The 18,640-nt window shown below is 32.8% G+C and overlaps 2 protein-coding genes across 11 annotated transcripts in view; one reads left to right on the forward strand and one right to left on the reverse strand.

Moving 5' to 3' along the window:
• The window catches only part of LOC124431157 (uncharacterized protein T19C3.4-like), a 29,350-nt gene extending 25,711 nt beyond the window's left edge, over window positions 1-3,639 (reverse strand). Inside the window, exons 1-2 of one of the 2 annotated variants that reach the window (XM_046978701.1) lie at window positions 3,488-3,627; window positions 2,823-2,945 (exon numbers count right to left, since the gene is read on the reverse strand). Coding sequence is in view for 1 of the 2 variants with exons in the window: in XM_046978706.1 (XP_046834662.1) it covers window positions 3,488-3,519 (32 nt within the window). In the remaining variant the exon portion in view is untranslated. Of the gene's footprint in view, window positions 1-2,822; window positions 2,946-3,487 lie in introns of both variants that reach the window. The other variant, XM_046978706.1, reaches the window with a different exon arrangement.
• Window positions 3,640-5,103: 1,464 nt separating this feature from the next.
• The window catches only part of LOC124431148, a 238,284-nt gene continuing 224,747 nt past the window's right edge, over window positions 5,104-18,640 (forward strand). For 5 of the 9 annotated variants that reach the window (XM_046978661.1, XM_046978669.1, XM_046978668.1 and 2 more), the window contains exons 1-3: window positions 5,104-5,557; window positions 6,057-6,611; window positions 6,714-7,105. In XM_046978661.1, the coding sequence (XP_046834617.1) occupies window positions 6,950-7,105 (156 nt within the window). In that variant the 5' untranslated portion in view covers window positions 5,104-5,557; window positions 6,057-6,611; window positions 6,714-6,949. Of the gene's footprint in view, window positions 5,558-5,650; window positions 5,831-6,056; window positions 6,612-6,713; window positions 7,106-18,640 lie in introns of those variants that run through there. The other 4 variants (XM_046978662.1, XM_046978664.1, XM_046978665.1 and 1 more) reach the window with 4 other exon arrangements.

Here is an 18,640-nt window from a genome sequence, read left to right on the forward strand (position 1 = left end):
TTCACGTCATGTTATTACAGAAGGAAATCTAAATTGTGGATCTTCGGGGGAAAAGAAAAAAAAGAAAAAACAAAGAAAGAAAAGAAAGAAAGAAGAGAAAAAATACCTAAAAAAAAAAAAATATACTAAAAAAAAAACATTATATAATTCGAAATTCGAAAGTTGAAAAGAATCCAAGATATTGAAAAAAGAAATATATATATATATATATATATACATATAAATAAAAAAAAAAAGATAAATTTGACAAACCAATATACACTATTATACGTTGTATAATCATATATACGTAGTATATATATATAACGTATATACATACACGTGTGTATGCATACTTATATATTAATATACAACGACACGTTTGCCTCGTGCCCGATCTTGGATCCGCGTTTCTCGCCTTGTTCCAATTCGATCGTCAAGTGCAACACTGATCGTGAGTCAGAGGGACTTGTCCGATGGAAAAAAAAAAAGAAGAAGAAAAAGAAAAAAAAATACCTTACAGTCGCTATACCTTTAGACGCTATACCTGTAAAGGGTCCTATGTGTTTACATATGTACGTGTATAAATGTATGCGTGAGAAACAAAAAGGAAAGGGAAGGAAAGAGACAGACAGTGACAAAGAGAAAAAGAGAAAGAGAGAGAGAGAGAGAGAAAGAAATAAAAAATAAAAAGGAAAAAAAGCGAAAAGGATAAGAAATCTTAAACGAGAAACGGTGGTTATCGTGTGTGTGTGTGTGTGTGAGAGAGAGAGAGAGACAGAGAGAGCGAGGGTACAAAGAAAACGTGCTTACAATTAGAGTAGGATGGAAGAGAACGCGCTGGCTTAGCAGAGTGCAATGACCCAAACACCACAGTGACTCGGAGGCGTGACGTAGCGATCAGCTGGTGCACCGAAGACCGTGCGAGAAAGAGAGACAAACCAGACAAACAGAGAGAAAGAGTAGAGAGAAAGAGAAAGAGAGAGGGGAGAGTTAAAAGAGCGTGAGCAAGCGCCTTCTAACGTTAAATTAGAAATCAAAACGTGACTTGAGTAACGTAGAAAGAGAGAGAGAGAGAGAGAGAGAGAGAGAGAGAGAGAGAGAGAGACCATTTTTCCATTTTTATTATTATTTCTTTTTTTTTCTATATACATACACCAGATCAATACTTACGTATACGTATGTATTATATGTATCTATATATGTGTGTATATAGTATATGTATGTATATTTGGTGTATACTGTATGTGTATACATATATGTGCTCAATCGAGTATATATTCCCTGATCGAAGAGTACTGAGTGAATGAGAGAGAGAGAGAGAAGAAGCGATATATATCGCAGAAACGTTCAGTTTCGTCTCGATCATCGATAAGACCCCCCTCAACACGTCACGATCAGCTGACGATGACAGATTGGGAGTCACGTGACGAGCTCGCTCCGGTCATTTTTAAATCGCCAATGGAATAGGGCCGCGAATTTCTCTCCTACTCCTCTCTTCGTTTTCGATTAGTTTTTATGGCCTCATGTAGTTGTACGTGACGAGATTGGTGTCATCTTATCGAGAAATATATATATATAATATAATTTGATGATTTTTAAAATGTTTTCTTTTCCGATAGATTTTCTTTTTAAAGATTATATATATGTATAATTCTTATGTGTGTGTGTGTGTGTGTGTGTATGTGTAACAACATTGGGTGGAAAAGAGACTAGTCGAAAGGCAGAGTTATTACCATTTAAGGAAATGACCATGGAGAAGCCATTTAATGGTTACTGCGATTTAAGAATCTACCTTTTACTTCGATCGAAGAATTAAATCGCTTTCTTACTGGATTTCACAAATTTCACTACAGTGTATGTATATATTTTTCTCGAATTACAAGACATCGATGAAACATTTTGTGTATATATATATATATATATATATATATATATATATAGACACGTATGTAGTATCTCAAACTCATCGAACCGTTTCGATTCGCACAAAACCAAATCGAATTTCACCGTTTTTCTCTTCGTTTATTTATTCATTTTTTTTTTTTGTATTTCTTTTTATATTTTTCATATTTATTTATTTTTTCTTTCTTTCTCTATAGAAATTTAATTTCGAAACGTTTTATAATTTTCCATATGTTGAAATTCAATTTTTTTTTTTGTTTATATTTAAAATGAATTTTGAAGGAAAAAAATTAATCGAGATTTTCTTTTTCGTAATCGATCGATTAATTTAATTCGAGTTGTCTTTTTTTTTTTTTTTTTTTTTGTTAACTTTTTCGCCATTTTTAATAGTCGGTAGTAATCGATTTAAAAAAAAAAAAAAAAAAAAAAGAAAAAAAAGAAGAACGTAAATAAAAATAAAATGAAATGAACTAAAAAAAAAGAAAAAAGAAATAAAAAAAAAATAGTTACCAGAAACATACGCGAGGTGTCGTAACGTTCATCTATATCCGCAACGACGCAGTCCAGGGGTTTGAGAATTTTAAAGGTTAGGTTAGATACGTTAACGTAATAATACTAACAAACGGATTCAACGACCTTTCTTTCTTTCTTACTTACTAGCTTACTGCGTTCGAATCTAATATATGCGTCATGAATAACAAAGAGGATTGACACCGTTAGACATTCTAACGGTAATATATGAATATTCAAATAGATAATATATATCGACTCTAACGATCAAGCTCTCTTAGTGACGTAAGCAATTTCTTTTTATTTTTTATATATATATATATCTTATTTTATTTTTTGTCCTTCCCATGTTTCCCTTGAGAATGGTAAAGAGAAGAATAAAATTTCAACGAATAATTACAACGAAATAAAATGATGGATGGACTTACCTTTCTCTTATTGATATATTTCTTCGGAGATCAGAAAAATAACGATGTCGTTGTATCTTCTTTCGTCCAATCGAAGTTCGCCAAAGGAAGTTCTCAAGGAGAATTTCTTTTTCGTAGGGAGCTCTAACGGGGAGAAACACCGATTCATCATCGATTTATAACGTTTGAGTAATTCGTTGACAATCGACGAGCGTTATCACAAATGCATCGTTTCAAAGGGCACGCACGCATGCAGAGTAGGGACACACGCGATGCACGCACGCACGCACACGAACAAAAGACTTTTGTGGTCACTTTCATATGACCGTCATTTTTCATCCTTTGTGTCGTATCTTTCATGATCATAGATGGAAGGAAATTATAAGAGACAGAGAAAGAAATAAAGAAATATATGAAATTTGATCGAAAGATTTGCACGCAGTTGTTAAAAAGAGATATTAAAAAGAAGATCGATGATGAAATTATCATAAACGACATTGTCGTTTGAATCAACAACGAACGATGATTCTGGGCACACTCGCGTTTCTTCTAACATTTGTTTTTTCTTTTTTGTTTCTTTTTTGTTTTTCTCTCTTCTTCTTTTTTCTTTTCTTTTTTGCTTTTTTCCTCGGACTTAAAACACAATATATTTAACGATTAAACATTTTTACCCAATTAATACTCACATTACTAATCGCGATACTATCGAGGATATCATATTAACGTATATTTGCGCTTTACTAAGCGCCCACGATCGGCACAAAGAAGAGTTTAATGCGGACGGTCGTGTCTAGCACCGCTGCTCACAGGTCAGCCATGTTGGACTGGCAGCTAGCCGTTGCTGCGCCCCTTACGTCACGTCGTGTTTTCGTCACGTGACCTCAGGAACGTAGATACTCGTGGCTCAACTTAGGGCGCAATACTATACGAATTTTCCGAACTTAGTTGAAATGTATTTCCTCTTATCTACGTTTTCGATTTTATCTTTACTGAAAGAAAAATTACGATTTACCGACTTATCCTTTTTCTTATTCTCATCGAATAAAAATTAGAAATAAAAATCAGAATCTAATTTTGGATTAGAATTTATCGATTTTTTCTTTTTTCTTGGAAATACAAATTATATTACAAATAAAATTTACGTCATATAACAAACATTGCGTTACAAATACAAAGTATTTAGTTAGATCATAGTTTATTCTTTTTTAACAAATAAAACTTACAAGAATAATATCTTTCACTTTGCGCATTTCATTTCATATTATTATTCTCCACAAATCGTAGATCATCAAACTTCTCTTCAGGCAAATAAAAATACATATTATATATAGACGTAACGTGATTTCTTTATATCAAAAAAATAAATCCTCCTATTTCACGTATATATGTCATTGAACGTGTAGGTTGAAAAATCATTACGATTTAAAAGAAAAAAATAGCTAAAGAGAACGAAAAGAAAAGAAAAAGGAAGAAAAATAATTTCGGAATAATGACGACGACGAGGAATGAGAAGACTAAAAAGGAACGCGAGCGAGACAGAGAGAGAGAGAGAGAGAGAGAGAGAGGAGAGAAAAGGGAAAACGTTGGCGTTACAACGGGAAAAATAAATAGTCATAAGCAGGGCGACGTGTAATACAAGTTACGGGTATGCGGTAGACATTCTCCATCTCTCTCACTCTCACTCCGACTCTTTCTTTCTGTCGCAACCGCGCGCAAACGTCGTCGCGATACGGCCCTAGGCATAGCCCTCACCGATCTCCCCTCTTCAGCACCTTTATGGCCGTCAGGATAGACGAAGAGAAACGAACGAACTTCGGCATGGTCGTGGATACATACCAACGTCTCGAACGCGACGCTCGGTGGCGATGAAGGCAATGTGCGGTGGAGGGAGGTAGTAGCGACGGTAGTGTAGTAAAGGTAGTAGTTGCCTGATGGTGGTAGTAGTGGTAATGGTAGTGGTGGTGGCGATGGTAGTAGTGGTGGTGGTGGTGGTGGTGATGGCGGTGGTGGTGGTGGTGGTGGCGCTGCGTGCCGGGCAAACGGCTGTGCCGCGTGAGCGGAGGAGTGGGAGGAGTGGAGCCGGTGGCTTGACGAATCGGTGATGAGGTGAGGGAAGGTGGAGAGGGGTGGAGTTGGGTCGGATAGAAGGTGGCAGAGGACGAGGTGGAGTAGGGGAGGGGGCGAGGCGAGGCGCGGAAGGGGCAACGGGGGGTAGGGGGCGCGCGAGAGAGTGATAGAGTGGGGAGGGGGGTGACGCGGGCACGGCTCGCGGGAAGGAGCCGTGCCTCCCTGCCGTCCGCCCGCAGTGCGCGCTACGCGATATCACTGGTCGGTCATGTGTGCGTCACTATTCTCACGTTCACACAACATTGGTACCGTTCGGAGGAGTCGAGTCGTCGTCGTCGTCGTCGTCATCGTCGTCGTCGTCGTCGTCGTCCTCTCCGTCGTCGTTGTCGTTGTTGTCGTTGTTGTCGTTGTCCTCGTCGTTGTCGTTACTACCGTCATTGAAGTAGCGTGTGCCCAGTATACAAAACGGTGCGCGCCCGGAAGTTCAAAGTGTTCCTTCTTATCCTCCTTGTCTTATTATTCTTCGTCTTCTTCCTCTTCGTCGTCCTCATCCTCGTCGTCTTTGACGTCTTTGACGTCGTTGACGTCGTTGACGTAGTGTTGGACAGTGCTGTGAATAAGAGGAAAGAGATAAGGGGAAGGTGCGATACATAGGAGTTCGGAAGGAAGGAAAGGACAGTTGATCACAGGTGGAATTGACGAGACACGTACCGCTCCAAGGGCTGCAAGGGCTGGGTGGGAGGGGGAGGGGTCCTCTTTTCGTGTGTGCGTGCGTCCGTGTGTTCATTCTTCTTTTTTCTTTTTCCTACTTTCTTTTTTACCTTCTTATCTCTTTGCTAATAAAAAAATCCGGAAACACGACGACGTATTTAGTTTTCTTTCTTTTTTCGTTTTTTGCCTTTCAAGTTGGATCGAAAATACCCGCGAAGTTGAACGAAATATATATATATATATATATACATGTATGTACATATACATGCATATGTGCATATATGTATCGTTAGTTGTTGTTTGTGTTTGTGTGTGTGTGTGTGTGTGTGTGTGTGTGTCTAGGGTGTCCTCGTCGCGAGGAGAGAGACACTCCATACACTCTCTCTCTTTCTCTCTTTCCTCTCTTCTCTTCTCTCTCCTCTCTCTCTCTCTCTCTCTCTCTCTCTCTCTCTAACTCCGTATACTACTCTCTTCTAGGCTACGGGAAAGTAACTGGATTTATTCTCGCCTCATGGTAACGGCCTTCGTTTCAATACGAGTGATATCTAATATTGAAGGGGTAAAGAAGAGGGAAAGAAAGATCGAAGAAAATTAATAGGACGTAGGAAACGAATGATAATAGGTGAAAAATAAAAAAAAATATAAAAAAAAAAAACAGAAGAAAGAAGAAATTAATGAAGAAAGAAGAAAACTGAATGAAGAAGATATAATATTTAGTTCTGTGCAAGGTGAAATATTATTTTCTTGCAAGTGGCAAGAATAAATAAGTAAGAAGTGTAAGAAGAATCGGTGATATCGCGAGTGTTGTTTTCTGTTTCTCTCTCTTTCTCTCTCTCTCTCTCTCTCTCTCTCTCTCTCACTTTGTCTCTTTCTTCCCTCCTCCCCGCCCCTCTCTCTCTCTTTCTCTCTCTTTTTCTTCGTCCTAACAAAAATAAGCGAAAATACGTGAGAATACGTGAAAATATAGTGTGCTCTAAGGGCTTGAGAGAAGAGAGAGAGAGAAAAAGAAAAAGAAAAAAGGAAATTACAAAAGTAAATAATAATAATAATAATAATAGTAATAGTAATAGTAATAGTAATAATAATAATACTAATAATAATAATAATAATAATAAATAATAAATAAATAAATAGAAAGAAAAAGTGGAATTGGAAGTTGACGAAAAGAGAAGTGAATAAACAAAAACGAAGACAAGCGAAAAAATAATCAACAACAAAGTAGCAGCAGCAGTAGCAATAATAACAACAACAACAATAACAAAAGGAAAAGAAACGGGGGTAAAAGAAATAAATAAGTGGGGGTGGCCGTGGATCCGAAGTCGCGGATTCGGCGGAACGCGCGCGAGCGAGCGTTTACCGATCGTCGTAATATGGCGTACAAGTTTCGCGAGGAGATCGTGGGAAAGAGGTTCCTCTCGGTGAGTGGTTTCACCAAGCTGAAGGTGAATAAGATCATTGAGTGGGGTTGGCGGGCGGGGGTGATACGTGCAGCCAGTCACAGGGATAACGACTGTCACGATCTTCAGGTAAGAAAAACGATATTATTGTTATTATTATTATGGTTATTTTTTATAGTATCGTTAGCGACGGTATTTACGGTTTATCTGCTTTTCTTTTTCTTTTTTTTTTTTTCCCCAGATTTTTTGTCTTTCTCATCTATATTAATCTATTGCGATTGGGGGGAGAGTTCTTTTCCTTTTTTTTTTTTTATTATTATTACAACTTTTTTTTCTTGTCTAGTAAAGAAAAAAATTATATATATATATATACATATAATGTGAAATTATATTTATATATATAATCTTTTATTATATATGAAATATGATGTATATATCATAATTTATTTATATATATATATATATATATATATATATATATATATGGATTATTGGAATATATAAATGATGTATAATGTAATATCTCTTATCACTATTTATATTAGTATAATATATTTATATACTATAATAAATAAATAATATGTACAACACACAAATATATATAGATTACAGAATGTCTAATAAGTCCATTGATGTTCATAGAGAACAATATCTTGCAAATGATTCAAGTTATAAGACAATTTATTCAGATAAATTTATACTGCTCTAAGTCGTACCTACAAACTGCGTATAAAGATTTTCTTTTTCTATTTTTTTTTTCTCCCTTCTTCTTCTTTTTCTTCCTTACTCATGACCTTTCCTTTTCATCCTAACTATTAAAGGTTTCCACGAGACACATTTTCCATGAGACTATTTTGTAATACAATCGTTTAGAGGTTTCATAATATTTTGCATGTAATATATTTGGTTACGTTGAACAGGATCACTGACCTTCAACTCGTCAAACCACATGACTGCTTGATTTGTAAATAATGTATTTCTATAGCATGGGGGAGCTATGAATTACGGGTATATTATGAATCTGTTAAGTCAGTCGTTAAGATGACGATTATCTCTTAAACGATTCATAGTAGTCATTTTTTTGTTACTAAATACGATTTTTGATTGCAAATAAGCATTACTGCATAAACACGCAAGAAAGAAATTATAGATATCTACTTCAAAAAAAGATAAAAAAAGAAAGAATGAAAAGGAAAAAGAAAAATGAACTGTGGTGGCCTTCGTAAGTCGAAAAGATCAATGGTAAAGAAAAAGAATTTTTTTAAATACACTTCTTAAGCGTGAAAAACTCAGAACCATGGCAAATTTTTCTAAATAAATTTCCTTGTAATGTCGATCATTCTAAAGATATTTTTTAGGATATTGTACAAAGAGACAATGTATATATGTATGAATATTACTTATACTGTATATTATACTTACATAAATTATTACTTTATATACATAGAATATAATATACTTTTATATAATTTATATTAGTATAGTATACATAGTAAATTAAATAAATTATGTATATATATATATATAATTATTTAATAAAAATATAAATTTTATATTTAATAAAATATTAATCTTCAAATATGAGATGAAAATTAATTCGATGATGATAAAATATATGAAATAAAATTGAAAGAAAATTAGATATACAATGTAACTTTAAGGTTACATAAAATTATAAAGGGTTAAACTGGTTTGTAAAGCGCGCCTAAAGCAACACCTTTTCGAACAGTCACTCTCTTTCTCTCTCTCTCTCTCTCTCTCTCTCTCTCTCTCTCTCTCTCTCTCTCTCTCTTTCTACGTAGAACGTCGCGTGTACGGACATGCCGTGCGTGTTTACATCGCGACGAGATCGACCTTCCCGTAGCCACTCACGTAAGATTGTACTGACCAATAGCATGTTCCTAATTCTTAACGTAGGACGATCTGTCGTTGTTATTATCGTTTCCCTATAGGCCAAGGTATCTTCTTTTATATCTTTTCTGAGATATCGATATGTGTGTGTGTCTATATATATACATATATATATCGATATGATAAGTGTAAATTATAAATATCTTTCAAATTAATTACACAATAATACGAAGACGACTATGAATCATTTGACGCGATTTTAAAAAAGCAAAATAAAAGCAATAGAAGAATTTAGAATATCGTGAGAAAAAAAAGGAATATTCAATCGAATTTTATTCTTTCGACAAGAATATTATTATCGATATATTTCTGATAATGAACGAAATTTTTTCGAACATTCTCCCTAATCATGTTAGACATATTGCGTTTAATATAATAATTGAGATTGTTGTGATTTTTCATTTTTATCAACGATCTCATTGTATTTCATAAATCAACGAAAATGGAATAACTTAACTGTAGAAGGTTAGGTTTTAAATATGCTATTCGTAACCTAATTTTTTAACTCGTTTATACAATTATTTTATATATCGTTGGATTTGTACTACCATTTATATTAATATAATTATATTATTAAATTTGTTAAATCGTACTCGGTAATAAAAATAAAATTTCGAATATAAAGTAACAATTGGGGATAATCATTTATAACCTTACTTTTTAAAGTTATTACAAAAATATTTTATATATTCGTGAAAGCTATTATTATTACTTATACTAATATAGAAAAATTAATTTAACTAATTCTCGTATAACTTAACTTCTTAACATCCTCACAAAAATATATTATATATCGCGAAAATTATAGTTAACGTGAAAAAAAAAAAAAAAGTAAAAAAAGGTCATAGAGAAAAAGAAACTTTATATATGAAATAAAGAATTAGATATACGTCGATAAAATCGAATCAAACTTCTAAATAACATGTGGTCCTTATAGAGAAGCTTAAAGCTTCAAATTAGTTTTTATCTTTCGTAATAACAAAATGTCAAAGAGAGAGAGAGAGAGAGAGAGAGAGAGAGAGAGAGAGAGAGAGAGAGAGAAAGCGAGAAAGATAAGGACAGATAGACATTGTATGTTCGTTTCTCTTTCATCATATAAAAATTTTCTATACATACATATATACATACACACGCGTATGCACATTATGTAAATACATAACATATATATATATATATATATATATATATATATATATATATATATGAAAAGAATATTTGATTAGTAAATGTGTGATAATATATACATGTATCGGAAGTAATTGACAAATGTGTCTTTTCTCTCTCTCTTTCTCTCATACGTTTCATCTTTACTACGTGAGTCAGTGTCGAAATTACGATTTGTTTTTCTCTCATGTCACGAAAGTATAAAGTTTGAGAGAATGCCATCATGAAAGTCGTGTTTAAATTGATGAACTCTTATTTCGAAATTCAGAGCATAGGTCGTATCTTTCTTTTTTTCTTTTTTTATTTATATATGTAAGAGAGAGAGAGAGAGAGAGGGAGAGAGAGAGAGAGAGAGAGAGAGAAGCAGGTTATTATTACTGGATTTTATCGTGACCGTCATATAATGTTTAAAGTACGTTAATATTTCGAAAGATCTTAGGTTATGGATTCGATGGTCTCTTTAGGGTATTTCTAAATCTATAGAACGCTGTGTTTCTCTAACCGTATCGATGACTTTCGCCAAGTGAAAACTACGTTGCTTTACTTGAATTTTCTTTCTTATTGAAGATATTTATTTTCTTAGGAAATAGGGGAAAAGAGATAAAAGAAATATATAGAAATATAAATGTGTATATATATAGGTAAATAGATAGATAGGTGAATAGGTAGATAGATAAATAGATAGAGATAGAAGATAGTTTTCAAAGGCGAACGTTGGTCACGGTCGGGGTGATAGCGCGAAAATTACGCGTCGACCTTGCGTATTTGTGAACTTTACGAGCAGCAATGTATCGAGTTTTATGTATGTGTGTGTGTGTCGGTTTATATATATATATATATATATACATATATGTGTTGTCTGTTATGTATGTGTATCGTTCGTAATACGTTCGTTGGCCAAACGTGAGACGATCCTTTCGGAGAACATCCTCCCTGTTTTGTCCGTTAAAAAATATTTCTGAGAAACGAAAAAAAATAAAAGTTAATAATTAGATTTATTATGATTCATTGACATTCAGTTCAGATTGGAATAATATTTTATCGATTTATTTAACTGTTTCCTTGTTAAATGACATATTATTGTTATAGAATTAGGAAAAGTAATATTTACGTTAGGTAAACAATTTTTTGTTTCGACCAATCACGAGACGCCGAGACTTTCGTACGAAACAGTCTTGTTTCATCGTCAGACGAGAGCAGAGGTCCTGTGAACGTTCTCATAGATTATATAGTGGTGTCGTCGTAGGAGATAAAAGAAATAATATGTAAGTACAAAACTTATTAAGATCGGTCATATAGCACGCATTTTAGGTTAGAGTATAATAATTTATCGATACATATACATATTTGATTATAATTAAAGAATATTAAGGGACATTATTTTTATTAAATTAAAATAGACGATTCGTTTGTGTCACGTAAAAATTTCGATAGGCCAATTACGAGACGACTAATTATATACTGTCTATTAAGATTATAATAATAACTCATAGAAACATTCATCTATCCTTAATTAAAGGAATATTTTTATAAAATTAATGGAAAGAAAGTATTCGTTTAAGTCGCGTAAAAATTTTCCTCGACCAATCACGAAGTGTCTAACTTTCGTACAAAATAGTTTTGATTAATTGTTAAATGAGAAGTTCTCGTGAACGTTTTCGTAGGTTATGATGGTGTCGTCGTTAGAAAATATTCGTAGGAGATAAAATAATCGTATTGCAAGTACGAAACTTATTGAGATTGTTTATATAACAAGCAATTTATATATATATATATATATATATATATATATAAAAATTTAATTATCATTAAAAAATATTAAAATAGACGATACGTGTTGTTTGGTTGTTAATGCATATTAGCCAATCACAAGGCACATAAATTATATATGAAATAATACCGACCAATCGTGGGATTTGTAATTCGTTAAGGACTTCGTGGATTATAATTAGTGATGTCATTAGAAAATATTTGTAAGAAAGAAAGGAAATGGCTGAGTACAAGCCTTGCATATTAAGTTGATTTATATGCGTACTCAATTTAAGTTATAATAATAATAATAATTTGTGGTAATATCTGACTGATTTTTGTAAGAGAAACGTCGTTCTTATAATATGAAGTAAAAGTCAAAATTCTTGAGATAAAAGTTTCGATCGATAACCGCATGACGCATATTTTATGTATTGAAAATAAAAGAAAGTATTGACCAATAGTGAGATACGAAATTCGTTAATAATTTTGTAGGTTATATAGTGATATCGTCGGTAGAAAATACTCGTAAGAAAGGAAAGAAACGTGTGAGTAAAATCGTTCATATACGTCCTCAATTTAGGTTATAATAATAATAATTTAGGTTATAACTATAAGACGTTCAATATATCGATGCTTTACGATATCGTCGACCGATCCTGAGATTAGGATATAAGTTATGAAAATATATAATTATTTTTGATAAAAGAAATATTATTTTTATAAAATTAAATAAGGGGAAATATTAATCGGATAAAAATTGTATTATATCAATTACGAGATTCGGCGACTTACGCATATAAAAAAATATAATAATTAATCGATCACGAGTAAAGTTATGTACATATATATGAAATAATATATATATGTAATAATAGATAGATCATTCATCAGGCTTGAAAGTTGTTAGTAACTTGAGGTTATGTTTGTCTTACAGTTCTGGTAAACTTATAATGTAATAGATATATTCCTATCTATTTTTTTCTCTTTTTTTTTTTTTTCTATTAAAACATGATCGATCCTAATAAAATAATCGGATATTAAAGTTTACACTTTCTGATGCTTTATAATGAAGTAAAAAAGTGAATGGTCGCGTGTTTTTAATATTTTTTTTTTCTTTTTTCGTTTTTATCGCCAAGTCATAACTATTTCAGTTTTCGAGGACGCGGACGACGTACTCATGTGTCTCTTCGGTTCGTACAAAAGTCTACTTCGCAAAACTTATGCGTTTTCGAGTTCTCCGCCAGAAATATTTGCCAATGTCCGTATTACCCTGAATATCACGTTGAGTTACGAATTACAAAATTATAGGCGTGAAAAAATTGTTAAAATTATCTTTTTTCTTTTCTCTACTTTGTCTTTATAACCTCCAAATCTCGTTCATTATTTTTTTATTTTTCGTTTAAGACGATCGGTAATAATATCATCTCCTGTATTAACCTTAAATTATCGCAGGGAGTTTCGAAATTTAAAATTATTCGTGGAAGAAGAATATTAAATCGAACCTCTTTCTCTTTATTTCGTTTCTACGTCTTGATCTCCAAATATCTAGCTATTATTTTCATTATTTTTTCGTTAAGATAATTTATAAAAAAAACCAAAAAAAGAAAAAAGAAGAAGAAGACATAGTTCGATGATAAACGTAAGAATTCATTAATAATTATCGCTGGTAAATAGTAAAATCGAAAATAGTCCAGGAAAATATTTTCGAAGGTTAAAACATTTCTCTCGTATATACTCTTATCGTAACTATTGCGTTAGGCTTCTTGATTTTAGAAAGTAGAATATGCAATAATTCATTATTGCATAACAATTGGAAAGGAGAATCGGTATTTCCGTTATATAAAAATATACAATGCACTATTGCCATAGTAATTTTCACGGAGAGAATATACATGTGTGTGTGTTTGTGTGTGTGCGCGCGCGCGTGTGTGTGTGTGTCCGTAAAAAGAAAGAGAAAAAAAATTGATCATCATCTTTTTTCTCTTTCTTTTGGTACTTTCATTCTTTTATTTTTTATTTTATTTTATTTTATTTTACTTTTTTTTTTTTTTTTTTTACTTTTATTTTATTATTCGTTGTCAACGTAAAGAATAATTGTTTCGGACGACGTAACAACAATAGCAACCCCTTACATCATCTGTGATCGAATAAATGATTTTTCATGGTAACGACATTGTAATAATATAGGTCCACGTGATGCTCATTAACGTTAGAATGCAGCGGTAATTATTCTCTGAATATAACGCAATTACCGCTGTCGTAATAATTTATTGCGCGTACGTTGTGGACTTTAAATTAAAGGGCGGAGAGAAAATAAGAATCGAACGTGTATACAGTTCAATTATGTATATCTTTACGTATATGAAAATTTGAATTTACATTTGAGTAACAAATATTTGTTATAATTTCATACATACATACATACATACATACATACATACATACATACATACATACATACATACATATACATATATATGTATATATATATATATATAAATATGTATGAAGATAAATCTAATGATAAAAGGAGAATCAGACTGTATATACATTGTACATGGTATATTATGTATATAAGGGTAACTCTATAGAGGTAGTCTGCTGATATCTTTGAATAGATCATTTGTAGTACCCAAGAAATGAACTACAAAGGAAGTTACGCCGATTGAAATCCATTCTCAAACTTGGAAGTTAATATAAATGCTAATAACCAAATTCCATTGTAGAAACTATAGATAGGACAGTAGAAGTCTTCGCCCATGGGGACTAGCGTCGTTTCTTAGTACGTAATCGCCATAATTACGAAATCAACGTTCGAGATAAGAGAATTCTGTTCGAGCATGTACAATTTTAGATAAATTGCGCAGTTCTAAATATATTCCATATAATTCTAATTTTTCCACGTATTTTCGTTCATACTTACGTTTTCGTGAATGATTGCCTTTTCGAAGAATTTTTATTCTTCCCTTTCCTTTTCTTTTTTTTTTTTTTTAAATCGACCATTTAATATATTTTAATATCAAATATATATATATTTTTTTTTTCTATATTTTATGGGGACATTCAATAATCATAAATTAACAATTTTTTTTTTTTAACACGATACATACATACATACATACATATTTTTATCTAATCTAAACGAAATATAATATATTAAGTATACAAGTTCGATCGATCAGGGAGATATCTGTTAAAGCTCAAAGGACCGATATTTTTAACCCGAAGGAAACACTCTCCCCTCCCACCTTTCCCCGTGCACCTGCACCACCGTCCCCACTGAGGATGCACCGTTATATACGCTACACGAAATGCAATATGGAGCCGGAGAGTAAAAGAGGTGCCCAGTATTCCCAGTACTATGTATGTGTGTGATGTATGCTTTCGAGGAAACGCGTTTCAAAGAGAGAAAAAGAGAGAGAGAGAGCAAGATAGATAGATAGATAGAGAGAGAGAGAGAGAGAGAGAGAGAGAGAGAGAAAAAAGAGAAAAAGAGAAAAAGAGAATCAGTGGCCAGGGGAAAGCAACGGTATCGGCAAGTGGCAGGAGGAAGGAAGGGGAGGGTTATCGAACGATCAGGAATTTCACGCAGGTGGACCTTAAAATTTGTGGTCGAAAAATACATGGGCACCAACGGTACAAGTGTTGAACACTTTCGCATAATTTTTTGTACCCATCGGACCACAACTTCTCCCCCTACCACATCGCCCCTCTTCCAGCCCTCACCCTCATTCTTCCCAATTCCTTTCTTCTTCTTCTTCTTCTTCTTCTTCTTCACGTTACCGTACCGTTGGTGTTGATCGACATGGTGATGTTAGTTCTGCCAGTTGCGATTGTTGCTAGTATTGGTGTTGGTGTTGATGTTGATATTGGCGTTTCGACGTTTGGCGTTCTGCGTTAGTGTTGGTGTTGGTGTTCTCTTAGCTTCCGCGAAAATTGCCAACGAAATTCCATGCCGGTACCACAGTTACGAGTCGCCTCGAAAATCGTTGACCGAGGCAAAGCGTTGGATTGCTGCACGCATTTATACGCTCGAACGCACGTATGCTTTTTCTTCGACGAGCGAAGTCCGATAGAAAGAAAAAGATAGATAGAGAAAGAGAGAGGGAGGGAGAGTTGTGGTAGAGGGAGGAAGGGAAGTAGTGAGCGGCATTTATCGATCATTAGGATTTCGTCTTAACGTAACGCTGAGATTTCTTTTTATATATATATAATTTTTTTTTTTTTTTTTTTTTTTTTTTTGTTAATCTTAATACACATTAAAGTAAAAGAGAGAAGAAAAAAGAAAAAAGAATGAGGAATGAAGAAATGTATAAGATCGAAATAAGTCTGGACGAAACAATTTTTTGTTTTCAAAAGAAAACGAAAAACAAAAAAGGGAAAAAAGATTTGCAAATCCGAAGGAAAAAGTAATTTCTCGAGCGCGTTCTACTAGATTATCGAATGCAAAGAAAGAAAAAAGAAAGTAAAAAAAGAAATAGAAAAAAATATTCACAACCAATTAGATATTAACATCTTTATTGGTTACATTTATATATATATATAAATACGTCCATCTAGATAATTCTAAAAGAATCTTCAATCTGGACTAAAAACGCAAAATTTCTAGTCAATGATGGTAGCCACCTGGAGGTTATTGAACCATCAGTCTGTTTCGTTTCGTTTCGTTTAATTTCTGTTACACACGTTCTTTTAAGAGAGCGAGAGAGAAAAGATATGTTCTATCATTGAAGGGGTATAAAAAAGAAAAAAAAAGAAAGAAAGAAAGAAAGAAAGAAAAAAAAGAAAAAAAAAAGAAGGAAGATTAGTTAGTTTCGTCGTCGATGATTCGGACGAAAATGTTAGACTCTTTTTCTTCTTCTCTTTCTCCTCTTTATCATTTTCTCTCCCCTCTCCTCTGTCCTCTCTCTTCCTTCTTTTTCTTCTTCTTCTTCTGCTGCTGCTGCTGCTGCTGCTCATCCCTCTTCTCTCTCTCTCTCTCTCTCTCTCTCTCTCTCTCTCTCTGTTTGTCTGTCTGTCTCTCTCTCTCAATCCCTTTGTTTCTTCAGCATGTCTTTTCTTTCTCCGGGAAAAGATAATTACTATCTTTCTTCTTAGGAACAAAACATCTGTCATTATATCGAGCACTAAGCGCGAGTTCTGCCGGTTTGCAAGCGCATTAGAAGTATCATCCTAAAGTCACACGAAAAATTACTTCCTCCGAAAGGAGGTAAAAATTTTCCATTCTCGATTCTAGCTCGATACAGAAAAGACAAAAAGAAAAAGAAAGATAAAGAGAGGAAGCAGGAGGAGGAGGAGGAGGAGGAGGAGGAGGAGGAGGAGGAGAAGAAGAAGAAGAAGAAGAAGACGAATAAGAAGAAAAAATGATGAGGAAGAGTAGGGGAGGAAGAAAAAGAGAGGAAGAGAGAGAAAAAACATAAAATAGATGCTCGACATTTCTTTCTTTTTTTTTTTCTGTTTTTTTCTTTTTCTTTCTTTCTTTTTTTTTTACATTCTTCCTCCTCATTACCCCATACTACGTACATTTTCACCCACCCATCCCTTTATCTTTTAGCTTTCTACTTGACTAGATCTATTATAAACTTTAAGAGATAATTTCGTATGTTTCGTGTCCCGAATTTCTAACGCTAAGATTTTAAATGTCGGTATGGATTCTCTTTTTCTTTCTTTTCTTTTTTCTTTCTGTTCCAAGAAAAAAAAAATATTGAAATATTGTTCGTCTAGGAAATAGGAGATGGAAGCCATCGAAGGGATCGATTGAAGAATTTTTAATTATCCGTCACAGGAAATTTCCACGAATACAATTATCTATAGTTTTTAATATTGTTAATGAGTTATAGTAATTAACAAGTTTGAAACTTTTTTTAACAGTGTAAAATTATATTAAAAGTGTATACAAAGTACGTGTAACTGTAAAACTATATAACATTATAAAGAAAGAGAGAGAGAGAGAGAGAGAGAGAGAGAGAGAGAGAGAGAGAGAGAGAGAGAGAGAGAAAGAGGATTTTATTTCAATATTATAATGTAATTATATTGAAACATAAGTTTAATTACGAATCTCATATGATTTTTGCGAAATTGATATAATTTTATTTTATACAAGTGTATAATTAATAATAATCGAAAAATTTTTTATACATACACATATTTCCAATAATTTTTTTTTTTTTTTTTTTTTATGTAATAGGAATTAACTTTTTTTCTTTTTTGTTTATCCAAACTAACAATTGAATCGTAAAATGTTAACGAAGATTATTATATCGTAATTATTCACATTTTTCGTATATTTATTTTTATTGATAATAACATTAATACACATCGAAACATCAATCGAGAATATAAATATAAATTTTGCAAGAAGAATAACATTTATACATATATGTATCTAGTTAGGTGAAAGATATTTATTTTACAATCCATTAATATATTTTACGATATTTTTGCCTGGGAAAATTTCAATGTCGAATCAGCTGATCCGATACAACAATATCTCATTTTTTAGAAAAAAATTATAAATGCTATCAACGTTCTTAGGAACATTATATACTAAAGATAAGAATGTTCTTTTTTAGAAGAAGTTGAAAGTGAATAAGAATTTTTCGAAAGCTCTTTAATTGGATCAAAGACGTGAATAAAAATCATGTTCACCTAGAATATCTCTCTGTCTTTCTCAATCTCTCTCTATCTCTCTCTTTCGATGAAAGTTTTCTACGTCATTCTTGGTTGCACGTATAACCGCATATACGTGCATATATATTTTTTATTTTTATTTTTTAATCGAAAAATAACGCAACAACTTTTTCGTCGATTTCATTTTATTTTCTTTTTTCTTTCATT

Source organism: Vespa crabro, chromosome 20, assembly GCF_910589235.1.
Source record: "Vespa crabro chromosome 20, iyVesCrab1.2, whole genome shotgun sequence".
NCBI classification, from domain to species: Eukaryota; Metazoa; Arthropoda; class Insecta; order Hymenoptera; family Vespidae; genus Vespa; species Vespa crabro.